General features: G+C 34.9%; 1 protein-coding gene across 1 annotated transcript; it reads left to right on the top strand.

Annotated features, from left to right (window-relative positions):
- The first annotated feature begins 230 nt into the window (after nucleotides 1–230).
- Nucleotides 231–748, top strand: LOC140760244 (agamous-like MADS-box protein AGL61). Its single transcript, XM_073097118.1, has one exon. The coding sequence runs from the start codon at nucleotides 239–241 to the stop codon at nucleotides 746–748; it is 510 nt and encodes a 169-aa protein (XP_072953219.1). The 5' UTR covers nucleotides 231–238.
- The last annotated feature ends 19,966 nt before the right edge of the window (nucleotides 749–20,714 follow it).

Here is a 20,714-nt window from a genome sequence, read left to right as displayed (position 1 = left end):
AATTAAATATCAAGAGAAATAAATTTAAAAGAAATAAAATTTTAGTCTATGATTTCAAGGTTCGGTTTAAGGGCGAAGCGTGCACCTGTCGCCAGTTACCGATTTGGATAAGGACTCCTAATCCTAATCTAATTAGAATAACTTAACATCCTTAATTATATGTGCTCTATTTCTACGCTCACCAAAATCCCAAAAACTCTCTGTTCTCTCTTGCAAAGCAACTGGTACTTCCATCGTCATGTCGTGGAACGGGAAGACAACCACCTTGGGCAAGCAAAAGATCGAGATCAAGCGCATCGCCAACGACGCCGCCCGCCACGTGTGCTTCTCGAAGCGGCGGGCCGGGCTGTTCAAGAAGGCGAGCGAGCTGTCCGTCCTCTGCGGCGTCAAGACCGCCGTCGTCGTCTTCTCGCAGGGAGGGAAGGCGTTCAGCTTCGGCAACCCGTCGGTCGACTTCGTCATCGCTCGCTTCCTCGCTGGCGGTTATCGAGATGGCGCCGCCGTCGACGCCACGGTGCTGCAGGAGTTCAAAGAAAGATACGAAGGACAGGTGAAAGCCGAGAAGGCGGCGCGGCGGCTCGGGGGGTTGGAGAAGGCGGTGGAGAAGGCGACGGGAGAGAAGAAGAAGTGGTGGGAGGCCGACGTCGGTGAGCTCGAAGTCGAAGAACTGGAGGAGTTTGAGAAGGCGTTGCTGAGGCTTAGAAGCAATGTGGCCAGGAGGGTTTATCAACTCTTGCGTAAGCAATAGCGCGCTGTTTTTTGAGAATAACCGAAGAAAGGAATTATATTTCCAGGATTGATATTATATTGTTATAGTAAATTATTCGTCGAGTCCTCATAATAAAATTCCCATCTTTATGATATTCTACCAGTAGACGTAGAGAGGATTTAAGTAGCACATACCATAATTGCTAAAGGGATTCTCATAAGACCCAGTTGAAATCCCACGACACAGAAATTACTACTGATCATAAAGCAAAGGTAGAAGCTTTTCCTTCCTTTTTGCTATATGGAAGAAACTGCAACATTTACACAGATCTAGGCCACAATGCATTGGTTTGCTATGCCTATGCATTACCTCTTTCATTAATGTCAAACATTGCTTCCGTAGACACAGTATCATTGACGATCGCAATGATCAACAGACAAGCACATATCAGTATCATTTCTCATAAAACGAAAATAAAAAAAAGGAATGCTTATCAGTATTACATGCAGCAGTCATTTTAATTTGAAGGACCACGAGAATTTGATACAAGTTCTGAAAAAAGTCTCGAAGAAAACTAAGGAACTTCATCTGAGGACAAGCTTTCCTGCCAGTTATACAGCTCCATGGTAACTAGACATGTTCATTTCTACAAAACAGATTCACCCATGCTGGCCTGCACAACACTTAGTATCCCTATTCAGCTTTCAACAATTTCATCTCACTTAGTATCCCTGGTCAGCTTTTAACCTTTTCACCTCATCCTGAAAAACAAAAAGTAATATCAAAAAGTGCATTAGACGCTTATAGCATGCTGAACATAAGACAATCACTAATCAGCACAAGAAAACTGGGTCTAGCGCGTATCTGAACCTAAACAAAATTCAGCAGGTTTACATACAAATCTTAATTCACAAACCTACAGAGGTAACAACAAATAGGAACCAACAAATATATTCATTATGTCAAAATAGGGAAAGAAAAAGGTTGTGTATCTTCCTCTAAGTCAAACTGGAAAACATTTTATCTAACATCATGTATTAGGTTATATTTCTATTATACTACAATAACCAATATGAGATAATTGAGCAGTGAGATGAGGTATGTGGATTATTGGACGATAATGTGAGTGTAACATTGCATACGAATGCAAGATCAGTGGTATCCATCACTACAACTGAACAAACAACCCACCAATCTTGACAGGAACTCATGCAAGGAGGAATATCTTGCTACTGTCCTACAAGCTCATCCTAATCATTCTCATTGCAATAAACATATGCGGGTCGGTTGTGTGCACACTAAACCAGTGCATCATTGTCTCCACCACATAAGTTTCATCCTTAAAACTAAAATGATCTGGTTTCAGTAGGTGCCAATCTGAAATTATGGTATCAATTCAGTAAGATGCCTAAAAGATCATTGATTTGGAAACATGCCAAAAGCAGTGTCACATAATTAATCTTGTGTAACCATCTGTGTTTCAATTTTGTCAACCATCAAGACTTTCTTCATCCTAAATTCAAGATAGTGAAAGTCAGGAAGATTTGGTATGAGTACAGAATTCAAAGAGACATGACGAGCTCCTTTCTTTCCATGTAAAAGTGGAAATAGATACTGGGAAAATAAGTATATTTTCAGCACAGACTGATGGTTTTGAGATGAAGCTTATCCAAACTCCCTATTTTTGTCAGTTTCAGTCATATAGCAACATATTATTTAGTATTATATTGGAGTTATCTTAGATGACATGACAAAACAAATGACGCATAAAACCAAATTTTGAACTTGTCAATTAATAAGATTGGATTGATCTTCTTTCTATTAAGTCGTAAGAATATCCGTCCTAGTTTCTGCAAATAGTTTATAGATTTAAATATTCATTTCTAACTTCTAATTACATGTGCCATCAGATATCTTACTAATTAATGATATCAATAAGGTTGTCCACTAGAAAGCCTTGAAGAATAAGACCAGCTAGGAAGTGAGGCACTACATTGTTGAGTTGGGTTGGCAGATGATGGGTAGCACATTGAAAGGCCCGCGTCTCTTTTTTTCTTTTTCTTTTTTTGCACCAAACATAAAACACCAATACACTGATTTCAAAAGACAATTTCTTGTATGAATAAGGAATTAATACATTAATAACATATGTCCTGTTTTATACTTATGATCAAATAACGAAACTACTTCCAGCAAAATTTTAAGGTGCATAACCAGTCTTTCCATCTAAGGATCTTCTTCGTACAAAAATAGAACAACGAAATGAGTACTTTTTAAAATAAGGCAATATCTGATGAAAGGTCAAAGAGCAATCAATAGAAGATGATTGTGCAAGAGAAGAAAATGTTTTAGATGTTAGGAAGAAGATGAAGTGAATGAATCATGAAAATATTAAAAAGATCCTTAAAAGATAATGAAGAGACTATTCTACCAAGTGTCACGACCCGAAATCAGAATCATGACTAGCTATGTGCATCTCAATACGCTTGAGATACACGAAGCCTTACTAATACTTCCTAAGTGTATAATGGCAAGCATAGATAAACAAAGATGATTTGCTTTATTTAATTTAAACTAATTGAAATGAAAATAAACAATGCCATTATTATTGTGTCTAAACAAAATCAAATTAACAATTAAACTAAAACATAAGACCAAAGAGCGGAAAGGTAAATAGGTAGGTCATAAGTGGAGGGAGGGTCACGATGCATCTCGCTCAATCGCCATGCTGACTATATTACCTGAGATAATAAAAGAGAGAGAAAGAAATACATGAGCCAAAAATTATAGCTTAGTAGTGGAATCCACTCAAAAACCAAATAAATTTTAAAATTTTATAATATTAAATAAAACCCAAGTTCAACAATATAAATAACAATTTTCTAATAGGCATGCTCTTAAAATAATGACGATGTACAATCAAGAGTCATAACTTATAGCCTTGCTCAGTTTCAACATATTAACATCTTTCTAATGTTTATAATGTGATTTGTCTCAATGGGTTTATACCCTGTGGATCCACATCAACTAGAAATCATCTCGAGACGACACTCGAAACTTTTCCTCATAGCTAATCCGGTTATGGTCATCAGATGGTATCACTATATGATCAACACACCCTGTCTTTTCCACTAACTATTAAGAGAGGTTAGAGTCACCTTAGAAAATTTCTCATTCATCTTATAACTGTTCATTAACCCCACTAGAGTCATCGTAGTGATCTGATATAGGACTTTCTCTTGGATTTCCAAATAGACTTAAGTCACCACGAAAAGCTGCAAGCAATCTATACCAAAACTGTTATCTAAGTCATACCAATACTAGTTTTTTTTTTCTTTTCATTAAAATTTATAATTTGCACAAGATATGACAATACACTGTGTATAATGATTAAATGTACACAGAAAATGTAATAAATAAATTTGCACGAAAGAATAAAATAAATAAATTTGCACAAAGCAAATTACATGGTCTGACAAAGGTACAAAGTATAATATAAATAAATATATGAGTGAACCCACTCACCTAAGTCTAAGCAAGACAACTGAAATCTCTAATCTCTAATCTCTAGCTCACGTGCTAAAAATCACCACCTTTAATAATAAATGACGAACAAATTTTAAATTAAATAATATTGAGATTTTCTATAATTTAACTCAAAAAAATTAATTTGGGTCAAAGCAAGCCTAATCGGTTGGGTTGGGTTATAGTTGGCTCACAGCCTACCCAACTATACCCTTAAATGGATTGGTCCAAAGGCCCAATCTAATTAAATTAATGGAATCAGGTTAGGTCCCTAAGGGAAGAAGGCCAGACTCGGGTTGCCCGAGTCTACCTTCTTCAACTCGAGGGGGATCGACAAGGGTGAGAGAGAAAAAGAGAAGGAAAGAGAGCGACGTTGGCGGCCACTGCCAGCGACGATCCGTCAGCCATGCCCTAAACTCCCCGACACCCTCACGACACCGCTGTCCTCATGAGGTGGCGGAGAAACCACAAAAGATGATCGACTCAATGGCCGACGGCAACCAAAGCCACGAGGGCTCCAAAGGCGAACGTCCGCGGCACGAGGCCAACGACAAAAGGCTTCTAGTGGTGGAGCGGCAATGACCGAAGCCACCAGCCGGCGTGATTTATCGACGAAGTCGAAATCTCACAAATTAGGTATTTCTATTTTAACCTATTAAACTTGAGGGATGGGAGAGGGCTTACCGAGGAGGAGCATGACGGTCCCTTTTAACTCTGGCAAAGCTCCAATGGTTCGAACCTATGCCATGACTTCGACGGCAAGAGAGAAGAAAACAAAGGAGAAGAAGAAGATAAAGAGGGAGAGGAGGCTAAGTAAAGAAGAAATAGAGAATTAGGGTTTAATTTATAGGGTAAAAATTCAAATCTAAATTAGATTTGGATTCGACGAGATCTCTGCGGCCGCCTCGTCGCGTGCCAAAGAGGGAGAGGGGAGGGGTTTGCATGTGCACCCTCTTCTCTCAAATTTTTTTTTTTTCAGTTCTTACAACAAGGGTAAGGAAGATTTTTAAGGTCCTAAGGATTTTGAATATAAAACATAATTGAACTATAAACGGAAGGATCAGGAGAGAGTATGATAACATATGATGGAATGTTTTCCCTTTTTGTTTCCTTCCTTCTTTTGATGTATCTTGTTCTGTAGAAGAGGAAAAAGATGTAAGATGAGGAACTCAATACATCAGTTAAGCTTCTTGCACTTTCTCAAGTATGGTACTCAAGGACTTGGAGTCAATGGTTTTCTCCTTTTCATTATCCAATCTCTCTTTTGTCTATACTCTGCCCTACATCAAATTTGTAATTAGAGCTTTTGATTTGTCAGCATGCCCAACTGTGCTTGACCAAGATTGTGCGGAAAAATGAAGCAAGCTGAGTTTTGGGATGGATTATATTCCTAACTGATAATTTAATTCTTGGGAATATTATGTTTTAAATCATCCTTTTTGCATTCATTCCCTTCAATTTCCCTTTATTGCCTCAAAAACACCCTAAAGTTTTTGGGATTTACTCTAGAATTATTTTGCTTAGCTACAGACTTCAAATGACAGGCATACCCATTTATAATCTAAGGCTTAAAGTTTAGGCTAAGGTCTTAAAGATCAATGGAAATGTATATGATGCAAGACAACTTCTTGAATACAGATTTGAGAAGTAGAGAAAATAATCAAAGTCGGAAAATTCACCAACAAACACTCAATATGTAAAAAATTTTAAAAAAAATTATTATCTAATAAAAGAGGATTACAATGTTTTATATAGGCAAAATAAAATAAAAGACAAGAATAGCCCTAAAAAGTTAATCAAAACCCTCATTAAGCGAAAGGGCCATGAGTGCAGCCCTCTTGTACCTATGAGAATAAACATAACGAATAGTGGTGCTCACACCAGTATATTTGGTATTAAACTTTTTTTCTCCTTTATAATAGAAAACAGAAATTCCATATATTGTGACTTTTATGCTAGTCTATTACAAAATGTTTTTTTAAGAGAAAATGCATAGTTCTATAACAAAGGGTGTAAACCATACTAAATCTAAGAGTGTGTAAAATATAATTTGCGGTGATTCCTTCACTATGTAAGATACAAGAAGAAATCAATTAATGCAGATAAGTAGCAAGATGAAGGATGTATATCATGGAGAAGCACAAAATCTCAACTGATTTGCCAAAAACATCGTGTCATCATTTTGCTATAATGGAAGATATGTTCAAGGACAAGTACATGTGGTCATAGTTTCTTATTATGATTACTTCTTTAACGAACAAATTTGCAATATGACTATCTTATCAAGTTCTGATAGAGTATAAAGAGGACTTTCAGCAGCATATGGAGGTTCTCGAAAGATCACATGTAATCAAATAATCAACAAATTGTTGCTATAACAACATGCAGAATATCCAAACTGCACATGATGGATATTTCCGTAAGAGTTAAGAAACACTAAAGTCCAAATGGAATATTCAATTCAAATATGAAGTTCCAATAGGATATAGAAACTAAATTAATGAGAAAAGACACCAATCTACAAGTCTCTTTTCTTTGGAAATACTTATGTTTACAGGCCCTTTTCTGTTGCGAGCATGGGAAAATTAATTTCTATTTGAATGAGTTCATGGAGAAACTATAACAATGATGGGCATGAATAGGAACTACATCACCAACTTTTGAAGAAAATCAGCTCAAAATCTGGAACTCAAGACAAGTTACTAAGCCCCCGTTCGTTTTAGGTTTAGAGAAAGTCCCTAAACTGATTTAGGTCCGCTAAACTAGTTTAGTAACCGAACAATAAAATAACTTTATTTTTTTTAATCAATTTCAGTCCTAATAAATAACTAAATAATAATATATAAGTTCTATTATTCTTTCAATTTGATTCTAATTTCAATCTTATTTCTTGTCTCTTTTCTCCTCTCTCTTCTCTCTTTTTCAAAATACTCAAATATTATATTATAAATATTCTGTCATCATATAACAAGAACCCTATAAATAAAATAAAAATTACAGGAAAATAGTATAAATAATTTGATTAGATAAAATATAATTATTTTAAAAATATTTTTACTACTAATATTGTTTAGTGTAGGTTTAATAAAAAAATTATATAAAATAAAAGTAACTTGTCGGTTATTAAAAAGGGTATAAAACATTATTTTGCGGGCTTAAAAATAAATTTGCTGGAAAGGCAGCAAAGCCTAGTTCGCTAGCTTACAAAACAAGCCATCAAATGTTTTACGGGCTTAAAAATAAATTTGTGGGGTTAAAGTTAACAAACTGGCTGATTTGCAAGCTTAGAAGACAGCAAATGCTAGTTAGCTGGCTTACAAAAGAACCCAACAAATATTGTTTTGTGGGCTTAAAAATAAAATTGCAAGCGTATGGAAGACGATAGCTATTAAATTAACTGTACACATCCAATGGTTGTGTAAAATAAATATCAGGTGAGATTTATTTAAAAAAATCGTGATAAGTCATTGCTCTGACATTTGCAGGCTTGTATGTTATATATTTGCAGGTTGGATTATTTGCTAGCTTAGAATATGAAGTCAATAAATAAGAAGAATAAGTCTGTTTAAAAAATTATGGGGAGTCACTGCTCTGATATTTGCAGACTTATATGTTATATATTTGCGGGCTTAGTTAGATTATTTGCTAGTTAAGAATGTGAAGTCTGCAAATAAGAAGATTAAGTCCATATACTGAAACTTGTCAATCATGTCTCATCTCATCATCACTGTCCTCTCTTCTCTCTTATCTTCTCTACTAGAAAAATTAAAAAAATTGTGATGAGTCACTACATTTGTAACGCCCTCGCCTGACATAGGTACGTGCACGCCCACGCGCCCACACTGCGCACGCGATAGGACGGGCGGGGCCCGTCACACACAAATACACTCCTATGCACATATAATCATTACATCATCAAATAATACCTACTAACATATTCATACTCACATAATTCAACACCAAATAAATCATATTATCAACCAAATAAATCTGTTAATATATGAATATCTAAGTCCATAATAATATACATTAGACCACTACCTAATCTGGCAGGACTCACACAAGCTACGATAAACCATCAAGATACAACTAAACAACTGATATAGGAGTGCACTGTAATATAATATGTACTATATAAATCATCGTCTGATATATTAAAGTACAAATATAACAAACAACGATACAACTCAGTGTCTGGTTAAACTATCTTCTATACCATCTCACGTCTATAGCTCACCTCATCTTTGCTCTAAAATATCTTATCATGATATCTCAAGTCGGTATCACGTACTATAATATCTGTGGGGGTTAAAAAAAAATAAAGAGAGTCATGAGCAAAAAACTTAGTAAATAGATTTTACCCTAAATCAGTGATGCTAAACAGAGAGTAAATCATGTACTAGATAATATGAATCGAAAAGAGTATCACGTCATGAATGAGTATGTGAATGTACCCTCAATAATATATAAATGAAAAGTAGATAACATGTCATAATTGATAAAAGTATATAATATTTGACAATGAGTAAACAAATCTCCATGTCATATGATCATCATAACTCTCTCTCAAATATGATACATGATGCATGTCGACCATGACCATACTATGATATCAAATGCAACCATATATGATGTATATTGATCACTCAATAATTAGGAAATCAAATAATAATGAAATCATATGCATTTCTCAACATCTTAGTCATCAATGTTAGCTCTATATATCATTATCATACTAGACCACTATGCACAGTCAACACTTGGTACCTAGTCTCAACATCATGCCCGAAGGCTCAGAGCATACTCTGTCATCCGCAAGGAGTATCTCAAATATAACCATATCTTGTCATCCGCAAGGAGTATCTCAAATATAACCATATCTTGCCATCCGCAAGGAGTATCTCAAATATAACCATATCTTGCCATCCACTAAGGGTATCAACATCCAACTAGGCTGGGCACCCTTTTAGCTGATAGAAATCTCATGAAGATAGCTCACCACATATGCCCTAGCGAATAGAATGTGTCCAAATGTCTGCTGCGCACACAGACTAACGACCTCGGACGAAAGGCCAACAGGATCACGACTATGTCGAGCGATCAATTATCCACCAAGCGTGCCCTAACCCTTGCGGTCACTCGGGTATCCTCACGCTTTCTATCAATTATCCTATCAATCATATTTCATACTTTCTTTCTAAAGACAGATCATATGCATATATCTAGTACGATAACAAGTCAATGCATAACAGGAATTTAGGTGGAATAGAAATCAAGAGAAAAATAATGTAATGTAGTCTTCAATCATGTAGTCGACACATGTATACCCATGCTAATCTATCACAACATATATACTCATACTACAGATCAATTAGGCATAAAATTATAACGGTATAGTCATCTCTAATCATCTCTATATATCATCATTATACTCGTATCCAAGATCAGCCTAATTACATGCTTGATAAAATATTTTCAACTGTAATCATCCCTAGATAGTCATATAATTATGCTAGAGACCAAAACATGCATGTACGTAATATATAATATAATATAATTTGAGAAAGACGTCTAGGGGATAAGACTACTCACAGTCTGATTAGAAGACACAAACTACGTATCTTTCACATCCATCAATCAAATATTAACTCATCGACAAGGTCTATAAGGTCTCACATAAGGGGGGTTCGGGATCTGAAAATATTTAAATAGCAAGAAGTTAGTCGTTCATCTAATTAAAATCCATTCATGTAAAATATGATAATTTATTAGATTTTAGAATTTCTACTTATTTTTATAACTAGCTAGATTTTTAATTATAAATAAAAAGATAAATATAGATAAAAAAACTAATTATAATTAAATTATATCTTGATTAATTAGGGACTATGTAGTCATTACTTTATAAAATAATAAATAAAAACATAAGCCTAGTATTTTATTTGTTACAAAATAATAATGTATAATAAATTATTAGAATTACTTAAAATGTATCTCATAAGAATATTAGTATATAATTTTGATAATTACAATTTACAAATCTATATATTAATCTAATAGAGATATAAATAAATAAATAAATAAGTATTAGCTATACTTATACCTAATTAATCATCAATTATACAAATTATAATTAATAATAATCATATTGAAGAATATATAATATTATTAAAATAATTAATGTTTGAATAATCTATTTGCATTAATTAAGAAGGAAATACTTAAATAAATAACATAAATAAATAAAATAAATCACTACCATTAGTGCTGGGCTCGGCCCAGCACCGCCTGCTACAATGCTGGGCCGAGCCCAGCACTGTGCAGAAAGGGAAAGAGAAGAAGCCAAGGAAGAAGAAAATGAAAGAAGAAAAAGAAAGAAGAAAGAAGAAGAAGAAGAAGAAGAAGAAGAAGAGAGAAAGAGGAGGGGAGGGAAGTGCAGACCCGGGCCGGCGGGGAGGGCACCAGCCACTATTGGCTAGCCAGCGGCTGGCCTCTCCGACGAACCCGAGCTCGGGTGTGAGCGAGCAAGAGAGAGAGAGAGAAAGAGAGAGAGAGAGGGAAAGGAGCTCACCGATGCTTGCGGAGGTGGCGACGGTGGTTTTCAAGGACGGCGATGGCAGCAATAGGCCGACCTCGGTGCGCGCATGAGAGAGAGAGAGAGACTGAGAAAGAGAGCGAGAGAAAGAGAGATATAGCGAGAGAAAGAGAGGCGATGGAGGGGAAAGAGCAGCGGCGCCGGGGCCCGCCGTGGCTAGTTGACCATAGCTAGTTAGCTGTGGCAGCGACGGTGGGCGCGTGGCGCCTCACCACGCAAGTTGCTTATGCAGCTTGCATGGCACTGTGGCCGGCCACGTCAGGCCTAAAAACTTTTCTTTTTATTATTATTATTTTATTTTATTTTTATTTATTATTTTTTTTAGGGCAGGTTGTTATAACTCTAACATTTGCAACCTTATATGTTATATATTTACGGGCTTAGTCAGATTATTTGTTGGCTTAGAATATGAAGTCTACAAATACGAAGAATAAATCCATATTCTAAGACTTATCAAATCATATCTAATCTCATCATCAGTATCCTCTCTCCTCTCCTATCTTCTCTAGTAGAAATATCACTTGAGGTTTATTTAAAAAAAATAAAAAAATCATGATGAGTCACTGCTCTGACATTTGCAGGCTTATATGTTATATATTTGCGGGCTTAGTCAGATTATTTGTTTGTTTAGAATGTGAAGTCTACAAATAAGAAGATTAAATTCGTATACTGAGACTTGTCAAATCATATCTATTCTTATCATCACTGTCCTCTTTCCCCTGTTCTCTCGTCTCCTCTCTCCTCTCTCTCAGCAAGGAAAATGGAGAGAAAACAGTTCTCTCATCTCTCCTCTCTTCTTCTCTCTTCTCTACTAGCCGCACGCCACCTTCAAAGAATTTGCTCGAGTGCCGCACGCCATCTCCGACAAAGAAACCTCTCGGCAGTTACACGCTAATGTTGACAAAGCAACGACATCCCAAAATTTGTCGTGTCCAACAAGTAGCATCTTCTTGACCAACGATATCCTATTGGAGAGCTCGAACGATCCCAAGTAAGTATTCTAATCCTTCTACTATCTCATATAGTCATAGATCTGATAAATCAAAGCTCATTTATGGTATGTGTTGTTTCACTTAACAGCAAGATGATTTTCTCATAATGTTGAAAACTATATGTAGATTAGGCTATACGAGTCATGCATATTGCATTGTTATTATAGGCTATGGGTCCTAAAAAATTTGATCCCTATAACACATCAAAATGTACTAGTGCTTTCTTAGATGTTTTTCTTCATATTTCGTCATTAGGGAGGAGATGCTAAGAAACAGAGATGGTTGAGAACAATCTCGAAAGAGGATTGAAAATTTGACTGATGAGAAAGATGCAATTTTATTAGAGCACCTTCGTCGCCGACATGATGCAGGGAGAAAGAGTGGTAAGAATTTACCAAAGATGATTGGAATGAAGTTGTGAAGGGTTGGAAATTGAGTACCGGGAGTGGCATACACAAGGATCGATTAAAAAGTAAATGGAAGAAGCTTTGTGAGTATTACAAAAATTACAAGAGCCTAAAAAAATAAAAGTGGATGAGGTTGGGACGATATCCTCTACAAGCCAGTCGCACATAATGTTGATGATTGGAAATTTTTAATAAAGGTATATTTTAATAATGTTTTCTCAAATTTAATTAAATTAGTTTTTTTTATTTACTGTACTGACAAATTATCAAACATAGTAATACAAAAATATTTTTTTCCACTTTCTAGAATGATATAAGATACGAACGATGTTGAGACAAAGGATTTCTACACTTTGAAGAGTACTAGGTCTTCTGATACACCTAGTAGAGATGTATGTGGCAAATCCCCTGTTTATGACAGTTAGTTTGCTAATTGCACTTAGTAGACAGGTTTTAATATCTCCCATATTAACTCACAGATACTACTAGAACCTCGTCTGGTAGTAATAAGAGAAGAAATTAAAGTAGATCAACTACAGCCCAAAAAAGAAGTCCCACATTAGCAATGAAGCCTTTGGTAAATTTTTAATGGTTTGTTAAAAGGCATGAAAGACAGGATACAATGATAAACCTTGAATTGGAAAAATTCAAGAAGGAATGCCGAAAGGAAAAGGATAAAGACATGTAACACTGTTTGTCTTTAACCTATGAAATTTTTGGTATAGATTGTAGAAAGATATACTTTCTTGGAGAGACTTTTCTAGATGATAATAATAGAGTCAATATGGAAGGGATTGCAAACTGTTCAGGATCGTAGCTACTAGATAGGTATGAAAATGGGTTTGCTACCACCATTCACACAACAAGGTGCTTCAAATGTGCTTGGTTTTATTTTATTGTACTATTATTAAGTGTACTATTATTGAGTAAATTGTTAGGCGTGTACTCTTAGGCGTTCTACTAAGAATGATGTACTATGTGATATTTATTATTTGTGGCATATAATATGGTATTTCATTTAAATTTTGGTACTATATAGTGATTGTGAACATGTATTACCATCATCATTTTGATCACATATCATGAAACTTTATTGATAAGTTTATATTATTTGTATATGAAACTATGTGGTTGTGACCACATTTAAAATGTATTGTTTGTATATTGAGCATGCTTTATTTATAAAAAGTTTTAATTATTGAAATATTTTGACTCATATTTTATTATTACAGAAAGCAATAAAACTCATAATTGGACAACAAAATTGGCAGGCATGATAATTCGTATTGTCATCTTTACTCTATAAGGAACATAGTTAATATATGCTGTAACTAGTTACAAATTCATATTGCGAATAACAGGGAATAACTCCAAATGGAAATGTTTAGAGAACAAGTTGATATTGATTATAATTTAGATAGTGCCCCTTCAAATTGTAGTAGTGTATCATTTGGTGGCCTACATGACAACTCTGTCAATTTCAGAAGAGTTGGATGAATTCCTAGATGAAGTTGAAGAATATTTCCTACCATCTAGTTCTACAAGACCTACACCAAGGCCTTGTAGAACTAGACCATTTTCTGAAAATGATCTTGTTAATGGCCATCCAAACTGGTACATCGATGAGTTTCGATTGAGTGTTGAAATTTTTACTTATTTAGTAAAACTATTGGAAGAAAGACGCCTAATTAGGAATACAAATATCTCAACAAATGAGCAGTTAGCTATCTTTTTATATATGATTACACATGGGGCATCGATGAGGACTCTTGTAGAGAAATTTTAGTACTCAACTCAAATAATTTGTGAGCATGTTCATGATGCTTCGGCTGATCTCTAAAGGAAACTTATATCAAAATGTCACTCTCCGAGGTTTGGGTTCATCCAAAGATTCAAGGAAGTAATTTATTTTATCTGTACTTCAAGGTTAGTATCATTTTTAGTCTCACATTATTATTCAACCACTTTTGAAATATATTGCTCATATTTTGTAACGTTCAATTTTATACATATATACAGAATACTATTGGTGCAATAGATAGGACCTATATGCAGTGTATTGTCAAAGGCATAGATCATCAAACACGTTCATGCAATCGTAAGGGCGATATCTCCAAAAATGTAATGGTTGTGGTTAATTTTGACATGGTCTTATATCTCCTACCTGGTTGGGAAGATAGTGCATCTGACACGACAGTATCACGATCTGTTATTGCTAAATACAATTTTATTGTGCCTCTTAGTAAGTCGATGTAGTTGAAATTAATAAACTAAGTTTTTACCAATTATACATAAAATTAAGATAACTTAAGTTCTATTGTATATAAAGAAATATTATCTTGCAGATGTTGGTTACGCAAATTCATATTAGTTTTTGGCACCTTACAGAGGAACTAGGTATCATTTAAGTGAGTACCGTTATACACGTATGTCACATACCGAATCACAAGATTTATTCAATCATCGTCACGCGCAACTTTGTAATGTAGTTGAGAGGACTTTTGGTGTATGAAAACAACGGTTCCAAATTTTAAAAATGCAAATGGGACCATACAAGAAAAGGAGGCAAAACAAAATTATCATGGCATGTGCTGTATTGCACAATTTTATTATTGAACACCATCAAGAAAATGATAGATTTTTGTCTACGGCTGGATTTATTGAATCTACCTTCAACCATGATGATACACATTTTTATATGGCTGAAAAACAACAATCTATTAATTATAATCGTGATGGTAATAAGCTAAGAAATGAGATTACAGTTCAATTGTGGGAAAGAAGAGACCGAGGTATATTTTCTTTTCTATTGATATTGTGTTTATTCATAATAATAATAATTTTTTTATATATTCTCTTTGACTAATTATATATATCATTTCTTTAGGATGAAATACTATGTTGTGTATATTGGTAGAAGGACCGACATCATTTATTCTTGGCCGGAATGTGATGCTCAGGAGAATGTATTTTTAGACGCATGCTTTCGCTCTTTCCTAACATGATCTTGCTATGGATTTGTATTCCGGATTTATTGCAGCAAATCAGAAGCAAGCAACTATACCATGAAAGCAAAGACTCAACAAATATCACATATTTTGTTTTCTCATTTCCTTCCTTGTGAGCATGTTGTTTCTGTTGTTCGTTAAATATGTGATCTAGATTTTCTATATGTATTGACGTATTGTTATAAGACAATGAGATTGCAGCAGATATTTTGATTATGGTTAATTATGGATGTTTTGTTCTACTACTATTGTATAAACCTGATAATGTTGTAATTTTGTCTTATGTCGTGGTGATATTATGGTAATGTTGTATCTGAACAGGAAAATATTGTCCTGTTGTATAAAGATAGTTTTATTATAATGTTATATTTGGAGAAGAAAAGATTGTAGTAATGTTGTATAAAGATGATTTTATTGTAATGTTGTATTTGGAGAGTTGTGATAACAGTTGTAATGTTCTAATATTTATAATGTTGTATATGAACAGAAAAAGATTGTAATCAATGGAGATAGTTTTGTTGTAATATTGTACTAATGAGTAACAAATATTATATAGGAACAGGAAAAGATTGTAATCAATGGAGATGGTTTTATTGTAATTATGAGTAAGAAGTGTTGTACTGCAAATTTTCTATTATATGTGAAAAGAAAAATATATTGCTATGTATGTATATTTGTATTATTGTGTGGTAATGTTATATGTCAAATACAGAAGGTTATTTGTTGTAAGTGTTGTATGTTGTCTTATTTAGAAATATTTTTGTTATATTTATAAATATTTTTTACTAAAAAAAGGAGTAAAAAGGAATGAGTAAGAAAAAGATAATTCTGGATTAAAAGAAATAGTTGGGTTAGAACTCATTAGCTAGGTTAGATGATAAGAGTATAATCTATTAGCTGGTTTAGATGATAGGAGTACAATCCATTAGCTAGGTTAGATGAGAAGAGTGCAAACCATTAACTGGGTTTAACCTAGTAGCTAGGTTATATAACCCATTAACTAGGTTATAACCCACTTAGCTGGGTTATAACCCCCTTAGCTAGGTTATATACTGTTTGCGGGGTATATACCCCCTTAGCTGGGTTATGTAACCCCTTAGTTGAGTTATGTTAGTTGGGTTATATAACCCATTAGCTGGGTTATATACCCGTTCGTGGGGTTATATAACCCTATTAGCTGGGTTATAACCCCGCAAACAACACATATAGAAGGACCCATTAACTTAACCCATTATTACAACCCGAATCCATTAGCAGTAACCCATTAGCCCGTTAGCTAGGTTACAACCCATTAGCTAGGTTAGAACCGAAAAAAAACCCACAATCTCCTTATCATTAGCTTCCTATCTTCAAGCTCTTCCCAAATCTGTCTTCCCCCAAATTTGTTAACCCATAAGCTCTTCCCTTCTTCAAGCTCTTTCCGTCAAGCTCTTCCCATCATCAAGATTTGTTTTCTCGGGCCTGAAACCACAAGCTCTATTGGATTTTCGGAAAAGGCAAGATGGTGTCGAAAATTGAGAAGGAAGAAGGTACCAAGAAAGGAGCACTACACCAAGGTAGGTTCCATTGCCTGCAAGCTCTTTGAAATTGGGAATTTTATCACAGGCCACGAGGGCATCTCCCGGAGACACAAGAGACTAGGGCTCAATTACTAGTGGACCGACATGAAGAAAGACATGCACAACTACATCTGCATATGTGAAGTCTGCCAACAAGCTAAAACAAATTCGACTCGACTAGCTGGCCTTCTCCAACCCCTTCCTGTGCTCGAGCAAATATGGGAGGATATTTCAATGAACTTCATTGAAAGCCTACCATCCAAGGGAAATCGATTATCATGGTAGTAGGCGATCGCCTCTCCAAATATGCACACTTCTCAGTACTCGGCCAGTCTATACCGAATGAAAGGTCGTAGAGGTCTTCGTCCATGATGTGGCTAAACTTCATAGGATACCGCAATCTATAGTGTTTAACCAAAATCCGGTGTTCACTAATCATTTCTAGCAAAGATTCTTTCTTCTATAAGGCACAACATTTTGAATGAGCTCCATATAACATTCACAAATAGACGGGCAAATAGAGGTCTTAAACCAGTGTTTGGAGCAATACCTATAGTGCTACATCGGAGAGCAACCAAGGTAGTGGCTTCAGTTTTTACTATGGGCGGAGTGAGCCAACAACACAGCCCACCGCTCGACCACAAGCACCATGCTATTTGAGGCAGTTTACGAGAGGCTGCCTCCTAGCTTGGTCTCCTATGCACTAACTCGACAGACAAAACACACGGACATCGAGAAAACCTAGCGGATACGAACACTCAGATTTGACTGCTGAGGGCCAACTTGGTGGTTGCATAGAATCAAATGAAGTAAATCTATAATTAGCGGCACTAGGATCAAACATTTGAGATAGGAGATTGGGTTTACGTCAAACTCCAACTCTACCGTCAAACCTCGGTTCAACCCATTATGAACCAAAAACTGGCACATAGGTACTTTAGGCCATACCAAGGTCCAACCACACATGACCAAGAGCTCGTGCTATTTCGTGTTCTAGCCAAGAGAAGGATTCGAGTAGACAAAAGATTGATCACACAAGTATAAGTTGGTCCAACGGACAAATAGGAGATTTGAGTCCGAGTTTTGAGTTAATACAACGCTTTTTAGACTTCCCACCTTGAGGATAAGGTGGCTGAAAGTATGGTGAAGTGATATAATCCGGATATGATCGAATCAAATCATGGAGACACTGGACTCAATAGATTGAGTATATTTATCTTTTTAAATTAATCTATAATGTAAACTCTTATGGCAAGTTTAGTTAGATTATATAAGCTTTTAAGGCAAGTCTAATTAAGTCATGTAAACCCTTGAAGTAAGTCTAGTTAAGTCAAGTAAGCCATTAAGAAAATTCAATTAAGTTATGTAAACTTTTAAGGCAAATCAAAATTTAAGTCATGTCTGCATTTAGGTTTAGTCCTAGTAGGACTTGTTGAACCCAACCTCTATATATAGAGGGGTTGGGCGTCTGTGTTAAATCATCCAAGTATTGAGAAAATATTTTAGCCTTAAGTTTATCTTAAAAATAGAAGTAAGATAACCTAGGAGTAGAAATAAATTAATCTCATTCCATCACCACCATCGCCGCCTATCGTCTTCCTCACCAGCACCACCGCCATCATCCCTTTTTCCACCCTCTCTGTCTACCATTATTCACCCTAATTGAAGCCTACACTCCTTTGTTGCGGATCGACTCTAATCGTTCCGTAACAGACCTTCTCTTTTATTCATCTCATATTCCTTTTCTTTTCCTTTGTTTGATATATCATGAGCTATTAAAGAGGAACAAACAAGAATGGTCACAACACTTGTCAATCGTGGCAAGATAGGGAAAGAAAAAAATGAGAGAAATTACTCACCTTCACTTTTTGCCGCTCGCCATGGCTACTTATCGAATACGCAAAGTTTTTATTTAACCTAACCCAGCCCAACCTACTACCTCTTTCTTCCTCCTCAAGTTAGGACACCCAAAACGAGTGCTAGTGATGCGAGGTTGAAAGGCAACGAGGTCGGCGATATCGACAACAAGCGACAACAGCGAGGTTGACAGCAAGCAATGACGACAAGCTCGCCAACGAGGTTGATGGTGAACAAAAGTTGCTAGGAGGGGTGTGATGCGATAGCCCTCGTGCCACGTGCCAATTGGCACACCCCGTGCTAATCAACACGGCTATCGTTGGAGCAGAGTGTAACTCTAGGATTAATCATATGGTATAAACTTTTCTTCCACTTTCAACTATTCTTTCCTATGTTTTACTTCAATAGCTCTTTCCCTTTCTCTACTCCTTTTGTCCTACACTGCACATCAATCTGATCTATGAATGAACTCAACTAATTTAATAAACAAGCTTGAAATGACACAAGTTATTTTTATATAATCTATGTTTTGACTTTTATTATGAAGGCCCCTATTTGGCATGTTCACCTTAGGGCCTCAATATTTTCATCCTTATCTTTTACCTTATCCGTTAGATTGTCTTTATCTTCATAGGAATAGCTCATAACCGTAGATCTCTTTCAAGCATCTAAACCCTAGCCACCTCCTACCTCCAGCAGCCACCCTATAATATGACCGTCCACCACCAGCCTTGGCCATCCGCCACCCTTCGATAACCGCCACATCGTCGGATATTTTTCATTTTGCCCTCTTTGACCTATCCCCACTATTTTATTTTTAACTTTTCATCCTAATCTCCGATTTAGGTGAAAGTAAACCCATTAGAACCCTAACTCACGAGGCTACCTCCACCTAAATTTTCATAATTTTTTTATAAACAGATCATTCCAAATCTGATTTGTAACATAATTTAGTACTCATCTCTCATCTCTCGTCTCTCATCTCTTAAATATCTTATCATAATTTATTACTCATGCCTCTCCCAAACACATATAGTGCATCATATCGTATATAATAATAAGGGTTAAATGTATTTTACCTCCATGTACTTATACATAAAATCATTTTACAGAAAAATTTACAATCTCACTTTAGTCATAATTACAAGGACTGGTTTGAGATGTTTTAAAATATATGGGAGAAAGTAATTTTAGGCGTAAGTACAAGAAGATAAAATATATTTAACTCTAATAATGATATATTATTTTAATAGTAAATTCTTAAAATTATGTATATATATCACAAAATTGTTTAATAATATAACATTTAATTCCACGTCACAAATATATTTGTAATCTAATGTTTGTACTATTTTTTACACTAAATAAATAAAATTCAACTTAAAAAGTATAAATATCAATTTTCGAATATAGCACATTTTAAAAAAGGGTTGTAATTATTATTAAATAACTATTTTTTAATATAGTAAAATATAAATATTATGTACTCTTAATAACATAATATTTAATTTGATATAATAAAAATATTACTATAAATTATCTATTTTTAAAATAATTTTTCTCTATAAGAATTTTGATATTAATAAACCAATATGTCACAGAATTAAATATTTATTCAAAGATAAAATATTACATTTACTCTTTAAACTATGTAATAATATAATCAAATATTTCTTTAAACTATCAATTAATTTTATCAAAATTTTCTTTCTTTAAATAATAAAATAAGAAATCTTAGAGAAAAAATAAATATATAAAGATGTAAATAATTTAATATCAATATTCTCATGTTTTTATATAAAATAACAAATATATCTTCCATGTAGCAGCAACTTATAATGCATTGCTACTACTTGCCTAGCATTACACACCGACTACTTCTCTGCATTACATACCTAGAGCAACATTGCGCGGCAATGTTAAAGCACACCAACGGACACACCTACCAACGCATGATAAGATTGTTCATATATGTATGTTATGAATCAGATTTGAAATAATCCATTTGGATGACTTTGAGATTTTAAGGAGTAGTATTCTCAAAAGTTAGGGTTCTCCGGAT

The sequence above is a fragment of the Typha angustifolia genome, chromosome 1, assembly GCF_048772165.1.
Source record: "Typha angustifolia cultivar Huaian chromosome 1, ASM4877216v1, whole genome shotgun sequence".
Classification (NCBI taxonomy): domain Eukaryota; kingdom Viridiplantae; phylum Streptophyta; class Magnoliopsida; order Poales; family Typhaceae; genus Typha; species Typha angustifolia.
This window is presented reverse-complemented; position numbering and strand designations above follow the sequence as displayed.